The following is a 16,878-nucleotide window of genomic DNA, read 5'->3' on the forward strand; positions in this document are numbered from 1 at the left end:
CACCTAAGCGTTACGATTGACATGCGACTGGGATGCGTGCAGGCTTGAACCGCGACCACCCCCTTCCCTACAGATGTGCGCTGCCCACTGCTCGTTCACCAAGGAGCACCGTGCCCCCATTACTGTCCCCCTCCCGGGGAAGGGGCCGGGGGCAGTGCCGTGGCGAACTCCTCCTCTGGAGAGGTGTGGGACCCTGCCGTGGTGAGCTGCTTACCTTGGAGGGGTGCAGAGCCGCGTAGAGGACCATGACCAGGAGGACGCCGCCAGTCCAGCCAAGCAGGAACATGCCGCCACGAGAACGGGCCATCGTCTGCGCACGGGCACGGCGCCGTCAACGCTGAGTCTGCTGCACCGGGCTGTCTGGAGCTGCAGGGCGAGTGCTGTCTGCTGGCTGACGGAGGGATGTGTCGTCTGCTGTGTGCGTATGTGTGTGTGGGGGGGGGGGCTGTTCGTCGGTTGTCTGAAGGGCGGTCGCACGCTGCTGAGCGGCTGGGGCGAAGGTGCGGATCCCGGGGCGTGCTGGACGGAGGAGACTGATCGGCTCGAGCGGCCGAAGGTAGTGTCGGGTCTGGGGAGGGGGAGCCGGCGGCGGACCTGTCTGTGGCGGATCTGTGTGCCAACTGGGACCGCCGTTCGCGGCGCCCTCGGTCCGACCCGAGCCGCCGGCGCCGACCGCCAGGCGGCCGGCGACCCTGCGGGCCGGCCGCAGCCTGCCGGCCGCGAACGCCGTCAGGGTCGACTGCACGCACAGACGAGCACAGCGGGCGTGTCACTGACCGGGGTCATCGAGTGCTGCTCTCTATATCAGGGCATGCCTCGCCGTAGCTCACTATACGTGTATGTCTATGCATGATGCCGGATAATGCTGACCAGGATGGCCGGGCGTGGATGTCGTGGTGGGCTAGACCGGCAGGAAGCTGCTATAATGGAAAATCCAGAAACGAAACTTTTACGACGATAAGCTTACATGCGCATGGTTGTCAAAAAGGGTGTCCCGAAACCAGCCATCGTGAGAGTCCACGGACACGGTATCGCTGTAGTACGTAAATAACGGTGGCCAGCCATGCTGAAGATGTTAAAAGAGGTCAGCATGAGATACTCAAAGCAGAGGTGAAGGTTCACAACTCAGGTTGAGGGCAGGGGGCGGGAGCAGGCATGGAGTAATGGCTAAACGTTCTCTTAAAAAGCCCAACTGCAGCTTTCTCCCCGGATTCGACCCTCTTTTCCCTCGAAGTGAGGGAAGGGGAGAGAATTTGGAGCGCCATATTGGGACGGAAACTATGTCCCTGACTCAAAGGCACACGGCCACGACTGGCAAATAAATGAGCAGTTTGAAGGTCACGTTCTGTGTGTACGGGCAGCATTGCAAGCAATGCTGCCGATAGTTATGCGTGCACGCACGTGACTGCTACGTTGCAGACACAGACACGGGACAGTGGGGGCCTTTTAAGACGCGCCTGTCGCGGAGAACAGACATACACAAAGTCGTCATAAGCATGTGTTAACAGAAGAAGCTTCCGTATTTAAACTTTGGGCCCACCTGCACTTGCTGCGCGCTGTCTTTGCCGTTTTCGTGATTTCTTTGTTCTCCGGTGAGACAAGGTGGATACCATTTCTTTTGATAATGTGTGCAAAACAAAGTCGACAATGAGTTAGCGCATTGGTTGGAGTCATCGATTAGCTGACGCAAACGGAAGTCTTAGATCAACTCATTTCTTGTCCCGACAGGCGTTCATCTGGAACAAATGAGACACTGGCTTTTTCAGCTTTGCCACTGAAATAAATGCTTAGTGTGGGCTTTATGTCGTTCGTACATAGGCGTACGCCCTACTCTGTGATCACCTGAATTGATTCCATCCAAATCTATTCACGAATCAAGCACATCTTTAGTCGGACCGGTGTTCATTCATGACTGTGTTGTGTGCTCTTAGCCGAGTCGTAGTCCACCTGACGCCCCCGCCAGTCGGAGTGGGAAGCGATTTGTCCTACGGAGGGGAATCAGGCACGAGTTTCGTGTCCGAGAGACGAGAGGAGGTCGGTCGCGATGGGCAGGAGACACTGGGCGCCACGACGCTGTCTCCAGAGACATGACTGTCGTGGAGACGTGATGGATTGAGTACAGGTGCGAGACTGCCGCAGCGGAATGATGGAAGACGGATCACTCCGCGCGAATGGATGGATGGATAGTGGGCGATGGACATGCGGTGTTGGAATATCAGGGTGAGAGACGTCGCGATGGGATTACAGAAGACACAAGCAAGCAAAAAAACCTGTATCGTCTTACCTGTAGCTGCTGCCACGGGCCGGGCGGCGGCTCGTCTTACCTGGAGCTGCTGCTTCAGGCTGGGCGGCCGCTCGTCTCACCTGTAGCTGCTGCCATAGGCCGGGTGGCTGCTCGTCTTACCTGGAGCTGCTGCCATTTAAGACAGTGGGTTGCCATTTAAGACAAGCAGAAACGGGGCTGTCGCGAGCACCGGGCGGATAGTGTACAGTCGTGATCGGCAGAATGACACGACTGATCAACCGTGTCGCACCGAGGCTTCGGACGCGTGGAAAGGTCTGGGTCAGCGTGCCGCACACACAGCAATGAGCATCTGTGTGTCGCACATGGGCCTGGCGTCTATGTCGCACACACAGTCATGGCCGGCCACGAGGTACACAAAGGGCTGGCTCGCCGAGCCCTGGTCACTCACAGAGGCCGGCTTCACCGCGTCGTACACAAATACCTGACCCACGCCGGGTCTGGCCTCCGTGTCGTACACGGAAGGCCTGGCCAGGCCGGTCGTAGACAGAGACCTGGTGTGCGACGAACGCCGAGAGGCCTGACCCAACGCGTCGCACACCGTGGTCCGTGCCGCCATGTGACGCACAGGGTCCCGGGCGCAGTATCACGCTCGTCTTACCTGGAGCTGCTGCCACAGGCTGGGCGGCGGCTCGTCTTACCTGGAGCTGCTGCCACAGGCCGGGTGGCTGCTCGTCTTACCTGGAGCTGCTGCTTCAGGCTGGGCGGCGGCTCGTCTTACCTGGAGCTGCTGCCATAGGCCGGGTGGCTGCTCGTCTTACCTGGAACTGCTACTTCAGGCTGGGCGGCGGCTCGTCTTACCTGTAGCTGCTGCCACAGGCCGGGCGGCGGCTCGTCTTACCGGGAGCTGCTGCTTCAGGCTGGGCGGCCGCTCGTCTCACCTGTAGCTGCTGCCATAGGCCGGGTGGCTGCTCGTCTTACCTGGAGCTGCTGCCCCAGGCCGGGTGGCTGCTCGTCTCACCTGGAACTGCTACCATAGGCCGGGTGGCTGCTCGTCTCACCTGGAGCTGCTACCATAGGCCGGGGGGCTGCTCGTCTCACCTGGAGCTGCTGCCACAGGCCGGGCGGTGGCTCGGCAGCGTTCTCGGTCGTCTGGAACCCCATGTGCCTCGGCTCCGCAGGCTGAGAACGCGTCACGTCTGCCGCAACACGGCACGGCACGGCACGGCACGGCACGGCACGGCACGGCACGGCACGGTACGGCGCAGCCGAGAGGAGCGTGCTGGGACGTCCCGGGCGCCGCTGAGATGGTGCCGGATGGGGCCAGCTGTCGTGACTGCCGGCACCGGGCGCCGGAAACGAAAGGGAGTTTCACTGGAGTGTGATGGCCGTGGGCCTGCGGTGCCCGACGCCGGGTCACGGTATATGGCCGCTCCAGTTCAGCTCCTCCAGGTCGGCTGTGGTCATAGTGGCGTGGGCTCACCTGTTGTGCTCTTTGTATAAACTTCAGAAATGCAAGGCATTCGCTCTCATGAGGACGTGGAGGTTCTTTTTATGCCGATGATCCCTGGCCCTCATGCTGTCGAGATGCTGTATACCAGCATCACGCGAATCTTGCGTTGGTGCCCAGTGGTCAAGAATGTCACTGGTCGTCATTAGCGGTACAGTGTGGGTATGCCCTGAAATAATCCCCGATCCATGTATTGCAATCCGCATTGAGGAAACGTAATCCCAGCAGGGATGACTCGGTTCATGACGTCACATCATTTTTGACTCCCAGGGTTTGGCAAGGTCTTAGCAAGGCCTCGAATTATTGACTTCTTACAGTTCTGTCTGGCGGCTCAGGATTGATGGATGAGCTGTCCGTGTACGTCAGCAGGGTTCGTGTTTATTGATGATTTATGTGCCATTACGACTCGCCTTGACGGTCGACAAAGCCTTCGGCTTTTTCCTGCCATTAGTCGCAAATAAGTGTGCATGATGTACGAGCCATGAACCATGTTGGGCCTGTAAAGCCACATAAAAACGACGGAAGCCATTATATGTTTATTGTATATGGCCGTGATACGGAAGCCAGTATATGTTTATATGTTGTGGAGTGCGCAGCACGTTTGATACCATGCATCGTTATCTGTCTCCTCTCTATCGGCATCTACACAACACACAATGCGAATATATATGTATATATATATATATATATATATATATATAATATATATATATATATATATATATATGTACAGCTGGCACCTTCAGTGCACAACCAGACACAGTAGATGTCTTGGTTATGTACTTACAACGTCCACCGTGCATAAACATATGTATGTATGTATATATATATATATATATATATATATATATATACATCATGCACACTTTTATATATATATATATATATATATATATATATATATATATATATATATGTTTATGCACGGTGGATGTTTTAAATATATAACCAAGACATCTGCTGTGTCTAGTTGTGCACTGAAGGTGCCAGCTGTACAGTGTGCGGCAGTGGCGCAATCCACAGTGCGCGCCTGCGCGGCCTGGCCGCCGGCTCGGACGCTCCGAGCGCGCGGAGGCGACGGGGGCAGCCCGTGCCCCGGATGTGTCCCGGTGACCGGGCGCCACGCGTCGCCGGCCGTGGGGCAATCTGGCGCGGACAGCAGAGGCACGGCTCGGCGCGGCGCAGCCAGCCGCGCCATGCTTTCCTGAGCACGGATAATGGCCACGCCGGGTCTGCCGTCATGCCTGGCGGTGGCGCAACGGCCGGAGGCACCGCCAGCTTTAGCGGTCCGTATGGACGAACATAAACACATGTACACCACGTCGACAAGCGCATACGAGCACGTGGACGAAGCCATGCAAACGTGTAAAGGCAACGATCACGTCGTATAAGCCGACACACGAAAGTGCGACGCGCACGTTTGTGTACCGCGCTCTCCGCGCTCGTGCGGCTCGGTCGTGCTGGGCGGCGGCGGTCGACGTGCGGCGGCGGTCGGGGCGCGCGTCGGGCGGCGGTCACCTGCGGGCTGCGGCGCCGCAGTTGCCGGCGCCGCCACCAGGTGCGGCTTCCGGCCATCGATCCCGACGCGACGCTCGGCGGCCGCCAGTGCGTGACGCCGCCGCGGCATGGCGGCCGTGTCGGGCTCGCCGCTGCGGCTGCTGCTGCTGGCCGTCTGCTGGGCGGCAACAGGTACGCGCGGTGGCGCGGCCCGCTCTGGCCGGCGCGCTGAGGAACTGCGGGCCCGGGCAGGGTGCGCTAAGGGACTGCGGGGCCCGGGCAGTGCACTTCGAGGGACTGCGGGACCAGGCAGGGCGCGTTAGGGGATTGCGGGGCATGGGCAGTGCGCTTCGAGGGACTGCCTCCCCGGGCAGTGCGCTTCGAGGGACTGCCGCTCCGGGTAGTGCGCGGAGGGGGACTGCGGGTCCGGGCAGGGCACAACGGTCAGGCGGCAGGTCACGACATTAGCTGCAGCCAAGAGCTGGGTGGTTGGGTGGAACTTCACCTGGGTAGTTCTATCCAAAAAAATACCATTACCAGAAGATGATAAAAGTTGCCAACTTTGCTATTTCGCTAACTGCATTATTCCCCACCCAATCCGCTATGGTTGCGCGCTGGGTGAAGACCGAGAACTTTTTACGCCTCTACAACAAGAATGCATTTAGCTGTTGATCGAGCGCATGTCTGAGTTATATTACAGGTGTTTGGGATGCGGCTCTTCTGTTGGTCGCTGCCGCGCGAAACACAATCCGATGCGTGTTTGCTTACTTGCCTGGAGTTTGCCAGCAGGCATATGGCTTTAGATGTCGATGGTCATGTTGGCGATGCTGACCGTACATTCAGCTAGCGTAGGCTCATCGTTCGCGTGCAGTAGCTGAGGATGTATCATCGGAGCACGATGGGCCACTCAGATGCACTTCAGAGTTTGGGTCACTCGCCAAAGTTAGACGCTCATCAGTACGTTGCAGGGCATTTCCACAGCCATATTCCCACATTCCGCTCGCCACTGGGACTGAGTCACGTAGCTGAAAACTGCTTAGCTTTCCTGTAATGTAACAGTCTTTGGCCCTCTGCCTCGGAAGGACGTGACTTGGAACGTCGCCCATTTTAAGATAGTTCTTAAATGACATTCATCCTTCAATAAACGTCAAACGTTTTTCTGCGCTAAACGAAGCAAGCTTTTACGTTAAAGTGATGTGCGATTTCAAGCACATCGTCATGCTTTGTATGGTTTGCTGTGTTTTAGGTCCATGCGTGACTAAATTACGTAAGCTGCTCAAAGCATTGGCGAGGAACATTATTCACATACATAAGGCAGAAGTAAAAGACTTGTTCCTCCGGGAAAAACCGGGAGAATGCAGACATAGATACATCGATATTTCAGCAACATGTCTTTAAAGAAATATGGACCCATCTATATCTGCATTCTCCTGTTTTTTTCTCCGAGGAAGAAGGCTGTTACTACTGTCTTATGTACATGCGTGACTACTAATTTTCACGAATCACATTTGTGCATATAACTACACACCATTTGGCATGAGACCAGTTATAGTAACTGGCTGCGGATTTCCTTTGATATTAGGAGTAAATGAATGCATTTGAATGAGGTTTTACTGAAGTCATATGAAGTTAAAACGTATCTGGCGTCAACTGATAACAAACCTGGATCTTCGTTTTTAGAAATCAAGCTAGCTATGCTATAAAACAGTTACACTATGTGATTAATCTTATTATCTCAGATAATAACACTCAATTAATTGAGCTATCTACAACTGCTATGACTCCGTCAATGTCCGTCCAGCAAACTAGCTGCTCCCAATCCATCCCCACGATAAATTATTAATGGACAATTTGTCTACGCGTTCATCTGCATCACTGATTCAACAGTCAACTACAGCTACTGGAAGAAACCCCCATTGTCCGTGTGGTACGTGGAGCTCGCCACCGCCATGCCCAATGAAATCTAGGCAAGGCGCAGGCGCGTGTGCAAAATTTCATAAAGCTGGGCATAACCGCATCTGAGAAAACTGGGAAAAGCTGAGAAAACACCTCAGCGCACCGAAAGTACGCGAAATTTCTTACGTGACGAATAACAGTGTCGCATGTTCTCGTTCTGCTTATTTGGGGCGTAATGGCCGCGCGGTTAGCACCTTCGGCTCCCGCGTGGCGGCCGCGGTTCGAATCCCGGTGGCTCCATAACCCCTGATCGCTAATATGGCATCTGCAGTTGCTGGCGTGTCATAACAAGGTGCGTGATGACGTGCGGTCTCTACCCTGGGGGATTCGACGAAGGCGGCACGTGACCCTAATGCCCCACCCGCCCCTGATGCATCACTCGCCAGCCGTGCGTGGCGTGCAACGCGTGACCGTCCCCAATTCACGCGAGCGGCCCGCTGTAGCCTGAAGTTCTTTGTCGAGATGAAGCCGATGCCGCGTCACGCAGCACCGCGCTGTACACGGCCGCCGCGCTCCACTAAATGAGCCATTGCAGGGCGTTCTGGCGTGAGGGTCGGCGTGCATTGGGCCATATATTCCCTCCGGCGGTGCTCGGTGCTCTGTGTGTGGCTGTCGACCGGAAAGATCATACCTATGCATGGGAAAGCGGATAACCTTTGCTGTTGCCGCGGAAGACAAACGCCCTGTAAGAAGAGCGCGCAGGGTCTACCAGGGCCGAGTGGATTGCGATGGTGTTATTATTTGCCCCACGCGAGGTATTCGCTGTAGACAGTCAGTATAACAAAGGGATGGGTTTTTGTTCTTTATGCTTCCAAGGTTTTTGGCATGGCACCCAGATTTGTGGGAATGCAATGCAGTAGACTCAGGATTAGTAGTTTTGGAGCAGTCTCATCGTTTATTAGCAGCAGTCTGGTCCTAAGTCATGCCGTTCTGTATTTGACATGAATCCGATTACTTTTGACGCGTGCCCTAATTTCCGATTTCGAAGTCATATTCTGACTCCGAAATCTAGAGCCTAAACGCGCACTGATTATGTCAATTTTTGTAGTTTGATAGATTTTCATTTCGAACGGAATATGTTAGGAGGACCAAAGTTTGAAAACCGACTCTGGGATTCCACAGTCTCCTTCGCTGTCCAAACCGTCTCCTCAAGTATGAGGTAACTTTAATGAAATGCTGAGCCGCCTATTGCTAGTGGCTGTTGGAAAGATCCCGACGCAAATCCATTGCTCTCTAGACCGTGATTCCAGTTTGTTGCCAAAACGCTCTGTACCAATGACTGAAGCAAGCTCAATTTTTACCTTCTTCAGTTACAACGAGGCACGTCGGAAGACATGGCGCCTACCATGAAGACCCCAGCCACAACAACCAGCGTCTCGCCCAGATCCTGCAGACGACGTATCAAAAAAACAATCGAGCAGCCGGCGACCGGATGACCGATTTTTATCCGGACCGGGTGTTCGACCTGTACGCGGACCGGATCTCGGATCCATATCCGGACCGGACGGACGATCCATACCGGGACCGAACGATACAGCGGGACACGGACCACCGAATGGCGGGCCTTCATCCGGACCGGGCAGATATCCTCTTTGCGGACAGGGATAGTGATCTTTACCCGGGTTGGGCGAAACATTTGTCCGTGGATAAGATGCGCCCTCTGGCGTCCGCAAATGACCGGATGCATTTAAGCCAATCGGCCAATGACTGGGCAGATCTCAGTTCTCCTATCGGTGATTGGACAGATTTTAGCCAGCCTGAAATTGATTGGACGGATTTTGGTAAGCCCGTAGATGATTGGGTTGAGCTGATGATTCCTGCAAGAAGCTTTAAACCTCTCAGCAGCAATGACTGGATGAGTCGTGAGGAGGCTGCAAATGACGTCACACAGCTGCGGAAACGCCAAGACGCTTTCCAGCTTCCACGACCGCAAGGCAGCGGCGGGGCCGGGCTCAGCAGCCGTTTGGAAGACATCATCGACGAGCTGACGGCTGCACGCTCACAGAAAGTCCAAGCAGACAAAGCGTTCCTCGCCGATGACCTGAAGGACGACGCGTCCCTGCCGGCCGACTGGAGGGTTGGCGCACCTTCACCGCACGCCACCGATCACTTATCTCCGCGGGACATCGGGGCTGACGCCGGGGCCGACCGGACGGACCACGCAGCGGCCGAGCACGACTGGGCAGACGACCCCAAGCGCAGGGACGAGGTGGTTAATGTGATGCACGCTTTGACCGGCCGCACGCGGGGTCGGTCGCGCGACAGGGCGCCTGCCGCAGCAGCTGACCTCAGCGGCGTCGCTGATATCGAGAGGGCCTCCCGGACGGAGGGCTCAGCGGCTGCGTCGACACGCCGGCGCCGCACGAGGGCGAGAGAGCGCCGCCGCCCGCCGGCCGGCGCCGAGCCAGAGCCGGAGCGGCCTCAGCCAGCCGGCGCCGCTGCTGGAGCGCGGCGGAGAGCAGCCGCCGGCGTCGCCGCGCCGGCTCTGGCTTTGGTTGCTCGGCGGCGCCGTCTCCGCGGCTGCCTTCCTCGTCGGAGTGGTGGTGAGTGGTTCGGTGCGGCCGGGGCGATCAGGACCAGTGTCTAGGATCAGGACCTAGTCCTCGACCAGGACCAGATGTCGTGAGGTGATGACAAATGCCTTCCATGACGCAACACCTTCCCTGGCTAGCCCGTCTATCTATCCATTAGCATATAATGATAGGTCCAGAGTGCATTCGTGGTCATAGTCAGGGGTACAGTTTCTGAAAATATGTTGGAGGGGGAGCTTAACCATATAAATGTCGAAACCTTCCTCCAAGATATGCAATAAGCCGGTTTCCTTGGCACATCTGACCTACTTTCTTCCCAAAGCTGTGGAGCAGGAGGGAGGGGAGGGGGGGGGGGCTGGAACCTCCAAACAGATATGAAGGCTTGCCCCTAGTCACGCACCATTTTTGTCACCACACGCTATCACGGAGTAAGCGCTCTCGTTTATCAGGCGTGTGTTATAGAGACGCGCAGCAGTTTGGTACACAAGCCCCGACGGCCCACATTACCAGTCGCGTGGGCTGCCACTTACCCCTCCCTATACGGGCATGCATGAGCAGCACGTGCACAGAGGAGCTGCACCCAGACGAGGTGCTGTGCGATCGGCCGGCAGGCGATGTGCCACTGGCGGCGCAGCCGGCGGGATCCGGGCCGGATCCGTCAGTGGATCCCGCACCGCGTGCTGCGCATGTCCACCGAGGAGGCGGACGCGCCGCCGCCGGACCCGGAGCACGCTGCCACCGTCCCACCGACGCTGGCCAAGGTACAGGTCGGCGCGCGCGCCAGGGGCTGGACCTGACCTGGCCTTGGTAGTGGAAGCCGCATGCTTCGGCCGACAGCAGCAGACCTTGCGTGTGCTAAGATATTGAACCTGAGCTACCTTTTGAGCTCCTTTTTGTGTTTCCCTGTGGAAGATGTGGTATGCACTGAGCTCGCTGGCATCGTCGCTTCACCTGCCGTCACGGCTCCCAGGCCAAAGGACTGCTGGAGAGGAGGGGCTCCAACAACTCACTGACCATCCAGGTGCAGCAATCTACCGAGGACACGGAGACTATCCGCTCCGCTGGGATGGAATGGTGAGCCAGAGACAAATGTACTGGCGGCTCCAGACTCTGTCATTTGTTCTGGAGTAAGTGGGCCTGGAATGAGATTTAGTGGCACCGGTGCGCCTCCTGCCCTGCGTGATGTACGGTTGATGGCAAACAAAGCAGGTAGAAAATACATCAACTAGCATTATTCCCGTAGATGGCTTAGGGCGTAAAAACGCCTCCACTATACCTACTGCGTAATATTGTGGATAGCGTTTAAGCTTTTGGATATGTGCGTCCAAAAACAGCCGTGTCGCGATAAACATAGTGTTGTCTGCCGACCAACCAGCGAAGCGGTATCCTGTTCACCGACAGCCGGTGGTGCAGTGCCGTATCTGTCGGGAGTCACGCAGTACGATGTCCCGCCTTCCCACAGCCCGGTGCTGCAGTGTCCCATCTTCCCGCGGTGCTGCGGTACATCCCGCCTTCCCACATCCCGGTGCTGCAGTGTCCCATCTTCCCGCAGTGCTGCGGTACGTCCCGCCTTCCCACATCCCGGTGCTGCAGTGTCCCGTCTTCCCGTGGTGCTGCGGTATGTCCCGCCTTCCCACAGTCCGGTGCTGCAGTGTCCCGTCTTCCCGCGGTGCTGCGGTATGTCCCGCCTTCCCACAGTCCGGCGTCCCAGTGTCCTCTCTGCCCAGAGTCCGGCGGTGCAGTGTCCTCTCTGCCCAGAGTCCGGCGGTGCAGTGTCCTCTCTGCCCAGAGTCCGGCGGTGCAGTGTCCTCTCTGCCCAGAGTCTGGCGGTGCAGTGTCCTCTCTGCCCGAGTCCGGCGTCAGTGTCCTCTCTGCCCAGAGTCCGGCGGTGCAGTGTCCTCTCTGCCCAGAGTCCGGCGGTGCAGTTCCTCTCTGCCCAGAGTCCGGTGGTGCGGAGTTCCATCTACCTACACTACGACAGTGCAGTACCGATGGGTAACTGTCCGCCTACCCCCAGCCCGGAGGTGCAGTTTCTAACATCGGCCGGCAACCGCCTCTCGCGGCGTCAGCTGAGGGAGACCGAGTGGAATTCATCCGCACTGCGCGCCGAGTTCTGGGACATCCCGCTGAACTTCCCCGACCGGTGTCCCATGCCGGGCACAGGTGCCAATAACAGATACAAGTGAGTCAGTATTGGGCCCGTCTCAACTGGACAATCCGTCTTCGTGGCGCACCGAGCGACACCGAGCTGTGGTGTACGGGTATCCGAAAACAGATCCGAAGATGGATGTGACGCTGAAAAGCGACGACGTCACTCCACCTGACATAAGCAAGAAAGGCGTTAAGCTCCTGGTTTTCGGCGTTATGAGTTCTGAAATATTCTGTTGGAAATAATCGACTTTTAGCCCGCCAGAACACATTTCTTAAGCGACGTTTAACCAATCTAACTGCTGAATAACGTGCTGGTCAAAGGCAAATGCTCAATATTACCAATGCTTGTTTGATGACGTCGTTGAGTCATTACCTCCTGGCAGACACCTGCCTGGATCTCAAGAGCACACCCAAAATCCTACGGGGTTCGGTGCTTATGGGATCCTGAGATGTTCGCATCGAACTTCGATCGCACCCTTGGATCTTTTTGGACCCCAGCCATATGTTGGCCCACTGGTACACTAAAGAGAAATTGTCTTCAGCATGAAAACTCCCATCTCATAAGGATATTGCTCTACGCTTCTTTTAGCATGAGCGCAAATAATTATGTTTGCGATGCAGCTCATCATAGTCACATGAAAACGTTAGCGTGTGTATCGGCTTCGAATGAGCAGAGACATTGCGCAGGTCTGTAGTTTACTCCGCTGCGTCGAAGCTCAAGGCCGTGGACTTTAACAGGTTTTCGTTCGCAGCACCGTTATTCCGAACGAGCATTCCCGGGTGCTTCTGCCCGCGCGGCCCGAAGATCCACTGAGCACATACATCAACGCAAACTGGATCAAGGTGAAACTGGTGTCCGTTAGAACGCCCGCGACAGACCCGCCTAGCCACTGATAACCATCTGTGTGTGCGTGAGACGACCCCCAGCTTCTGCAGCCGCCGGTCTGAGATGAGCCCTGCAGAAGCCGCAGTTGTCAGTATGGGACGATTTGCCTGTTACCGGCCGCTGCCCGTCCAACCGCTGCCCGTCCCACGTACGGTGACTCGGAGTCCAGACCCATGCGTACCCCACGCTCGCCCCTGCACCCCGGCAGGGGTACGACGGTGAGGAGCGGGCGTACATCGCCACACAAGGGCCGCTGGCGCACACGCTGGGCGACTTCTGGCGCATGGTGCTGCACCACCGCGCGCCGGCCGTTGTCATGATCACCAAGCTGCGCGAGGACGAGCGCATCAAGTGCGCCGGCTACCTGCCCGAGACGCGCCAGACGTCCTGCTTCGGCGGCGTCCAGGTCACCGTCCAGTGCGCCCGACCCCGCAGCGGCTACACCGTGCGTCAGGTCCTGCTGCAGGTGCGTCCGGAGCCGTCCCAGGAGCGCTTACTGTCCAGGCGTGTGCTCTGTGGGGCCCAGTCCAGGAGTGGTTCCTTGAGTGGTTAATGTTCAGGTGTGCCCTGTGTGGTCCGGTCCGGGCGTAGTCCCAGTCTGGGTGCGTCCTGAGTGGTCCTGCAACAGGCATGCACGTCCTGTGCATTGCATTCTCAGCAGTTGTCACGATTCATGTTCGCCCAGTGAGGTCTTAAAAATGGTCATGATGTGGCTTCGTCTGTCCGAATTGAAAAAAGCTGATTGTGCATGTGACGCTTCCACCGCTATTTCACGAGATTTACTTCGTGTCGCCGCTGCAAGCAAGTGGATACGGTTTGAACGACATCTGGGGATCCAGTGGACAGTGAACACGAAAGCTGACGGCAGCACGTCTCGTAGTTTTGTGTTAGTTAAAATGGATGGAGGTGGTCATATATCAGTGCTACAATCGGTTGGTAAACAAACCCGTTCGTCTGTTTAACCGACCTCGTTTTACGTGACTTTGACGGCGTCAACATGCCACGCGTCCCCATACACGCACGTGGTCTCCCCCATTATGCTGAGCGTAGTAGTGGCGGAAGTATTCCCCTCCCCCCTCCCCCACCCCACCCACCACCGCCGTCACCGCGCCGTGCATGCGTCCTACCCCGTAGCTGCCCCTGACGGTGTTCTGCGTCGTAGTGCGGCGAGGAGCGGCTGGAGCTGCGCCACTTCTGGTTCACGGCCTGGCCGGACCACCAGGCGCCGGACCACAGTCGCCAGCTGCTACAGATGGCCGCTGAGGTGGAGACGGCGCGGCGCAGCCAGCAGCGCCGGCCTCCGGTGAGTCTCCCAGGGACCGGGCAGGGGTCAGTGGTAGCACCGGCTTCCGTCTGAATACCCACGGCTCTGGCAGGGTTTAGGGGCAGTGCCGGCCCTCTTGTGGGCCTCAGGGCAGGGTAACTCTGGTCCCCGTGTGACCCTCCCGGGGCTCTGGCGGGTGTCAGGGTAGCTCTGGCCTCCGTGTGAGCCTCCCGGGGCTCTGGCGGGGGTCAGGGTCAGCTCCGGTCTGTCTATCCGTGTGAGCCTCCGGGCTCTGGTGGGAGTCAGGGGTAGCGCCGGCCCTCTCGCAAATCTCCTGGCAATGCCAGTTCCCAGCGAGCCCCCGGAAGCCCTCCCGATCGGGAACAGAAGTCAGGCCCACTGCTCTCCCTTACCGATGCGCTCAGTGGCGGGAAATCACGGGTCGATGTAGTATTACCAGTTTCCCGTGCAGCTGACTTCACAGATGTCGTTTTTGTGAAGACCATTAGTGCTATCTGCTACGACTCCTCCACCACGATACCACCACCCTGCTGCGTCGAGCCGCAGGCTGTGTCTGCTGATCGCACCGCAAAGAACTTGATGAAGAGGTGAATTCGGAGCGAGTTTATCTGCCTCTCAGACCTCAGAGCTTGAGTTCACCTCCCTCTCAGACCTCAGAGCTTGAGTTAGCACATGTCTCCTACAGGGCCCGGAGGTGCCCCACACCCTGTTGACCTCCACCACACCTCCCGCGGAGCTCAGCGGTGCTCTACACCCTGTTGACCTCATCCGTACCTCCTGCAGGCTTCGGTGATGCTCAACACCCTACTGACCTCGAGCGCACCTCCCGCAGGGTCCGGTGATGCTCAACACCCTACTGACCTCGAGCGCACCCCCGCAGGGCCCGGTGGTGGTTCACTGCAGCGCCGGTATCGGCCGCACGGGCTGCTTCATCGCTACCTCGATCGGCGCATGCCAGCTGCAGCAGGAGAACAGCGTGGATGTGCTGGGGATCGTCTGCGGCCTGCGTCAGGACAGGTGGGCGGCGCCCGGCCGCCTGGCTGCTGCGCTCCGGGACGGACTCGGCGTGCGCTGTCGCCACGCGGGGAGGCGAGAGCTGGGCCGAGACGAGGGAGGGGTCAGAGCTGGCTTTGTCGGCGGCGTGACGTCATGTGACAACACCCTGCAGGCGGGAACCGGAAATGATCCTCAACGTGCTGTTTTTTATTGTATGGTAATCGCTTATTGTTGACCGATGTGCACAGTCATGGGTGAGTAACAGGACTCTGGCTGCGCCCCTGTCTAGTCTTGTGCAGGATGACCACCCGTCGCCAGCCATAACCGACAACGGCTAGTCTTGGTCGTGGCTTAGTGCTGCGTCACGTCTGATATCACGTGATGGGACACTGCAGCTGGTACCGCCGCTGGCAGCGGCTGGCTGCCGATCACACGTCATCAGGTCGTTCCGACATTTCCACTGTTATTCACTTGCCTGGCAGACTGGGCATCAAGTGGACAGCGCACGGTGTAATCAGATAATACGAGCTGCTTCGGCTAGGTTTTGGCTGGTAAAAAGACAAATAGTAGCTTGCAGCTTGTATTAAATCATGTTTAAAGCATTAATATGCAAGGAAATGTACCGAGCAAATTCAGATATGACACAAGGCTAACAATGTCTGTGCCAACCGGCCAGTTTTCAGCGTTGATGCATAAGTGCGCGAGCATATTCCCGCGCATGGTCTGCTCTCTGGCAGCGGAGCACAGTGCGGGCGTGCTGGCGCTGACCCTGGCCCCGCCTCCGTCTCCTGCAGGGGAGGAATGGTGCAGACAGCCGAGCAGTACATCTTCCTCCACAAGGCACTGAGGGACTTCGAGGCGACTCTGCCGCCCATCGGCAGCGCGGACAAGAGGATGATGTCCAGCATGCGCTGAGCGGAGGAGGTGGACCCTCACTAAACGGCACGGCGGAGGATCTCAAGAAGACGTGACACGACGAATTCTTTACAGCACGATGCAATAACCTGGCATGCCTTCGTTGCCATTTGGTGTTTATTAGCGAGGCCATTTTATGGTATGTGGGAAAGACGATCTCGAGATGCTCCGTTGATTATCATACAAGTGCAGATATCAGATGGCGATTAGGAGTTAAATGACGCTGGTTGCATCACCCCAGCATATTCTTTTCCACTGGTTTCACGAGTTCCATGGATCCAGCCTCTGGGACACCCTCAAATAATCCTTGAAGACCATCGATCATGTCATGTGCTCGGGACTGAGCCATTTTCAGAGTAGTTGTCTAAGGAAAAGCAATCTTCACTTTTAACGCGCTCTACTATCCACTGGCGCTATTTTGACACCAATGCAAGAACGACAATGAGTAAAAACCACTGCTATTCATACAACCACTAACATCTGTGTTACAGAATCGAGGTTCGGGCCAGTACATAAATGACGCCATATTAATAATGCCCTGCATTATTCGTCACCATAACGATAGCCGCATTAGAGGTGACGAGGTGCTGACGGAGTTCATGCTTGTCAGTTCGCGAGTCACGAAGGCTCTCCTAGGGACGGATGTCGGCGCACTCCTGGGAAGTCCCCTGCTTGACGTCCACTGACGCCCACTCCTCTCCCTGATGACGCCTACTGACGGCTATCTCGGCCACTTTACGACGGCCGTCCTGATGGCGGTCACTGTTGACCATGTTGGCCCCTTCACGATGACTCTCCTGATGACGCCTATTGGTGGTTATATCGGCGCTCTACAAGGAATCCCGATGACGCCCACTGCTGGCTATGTTGACCTCCTCACGACGACCCTCCTGGTGACGCCTACGGGTG

The 16,878-nt window shown here is 57.0% G+C and overlaps 1 protein-coding gene across 1 annotated transcript; it reads left to right on the plus strand.

Moving 5' to 3' along the window:
• The first annotated feature begins 9,696 nt into the window (after positions 1–9,696).
• LOC119092020 (tyrosine-protein phosphatase non-receptor type 5) lies at positions 9,697–16,588 on the plus strand. Its single transcript, XM_037214971.1, has 9 exons — positions 9,697–9,748; positions 10,348–10,497; positions 10,707–10,810; positions 11,754–11,918; positions 12,640–12,730; positions 12,982–13,239; positions 13,936–14,076; positions 14,939–15,075; positions 15,849–16,588. Exons 2-9 carry the CDS (start codon positions 10,351–10,353, stop codon positions 15,967–15,969), a joined length of 1,164 nt encoding a protein of 387 aa, XP_037070866.1. The 5' UTR covers positions 9,697–9,748; positions 10,348–10,350; the 3' UTR covers positions 15,970–16,588.
• The last annotated feature ends 290 nt before the right edge of the window (positions 16,589–16,878 follow it).

This window comes from Pollicipes pollicipes, unplaced genomic scaffold (genome assembly GCF_011947565.3).
Source record: "Pollicipes pollicipes isolate AB1234 unplaced genomic scaffold, Ppol_2.1 Scaffold_3447;HRSCAF=4054_pilon_pilon_pilon, whole genome shotgun sequence".
NCBI lineage: Eukaryota > Metazoa > Arthropoda > Thecostraca > Pollicipedomorpha > Pollicipedidae > Pollicipes > Pollicipes pollicipes.

Excerpts from the sequence above, each read along its gene's own strand:
- LOC119092020 (XM_037214971.1), top strand. The coding sequence starts at position 10,351 with ATGTGCCACTGGCGGCGCAGCCGGCGGGATCCGGGCCGGATCCGTCAG. Across the intron at positions 10,498-10,706 it reads TCCCACCGACGCTGGCCAAG|GCCAAAGGACTGCTGGAGAG; the intron begins GTACAGGTCGGC and ends CACGGCTCCCAG. Across the intron at positions 11,919-12,639 it reads GGTGCCAATAACAGATACAA|CACCGTTATTCCGAACGAGC; the intron begins GTGAGTCAGTAT and ends TTTCGTTCGCAG.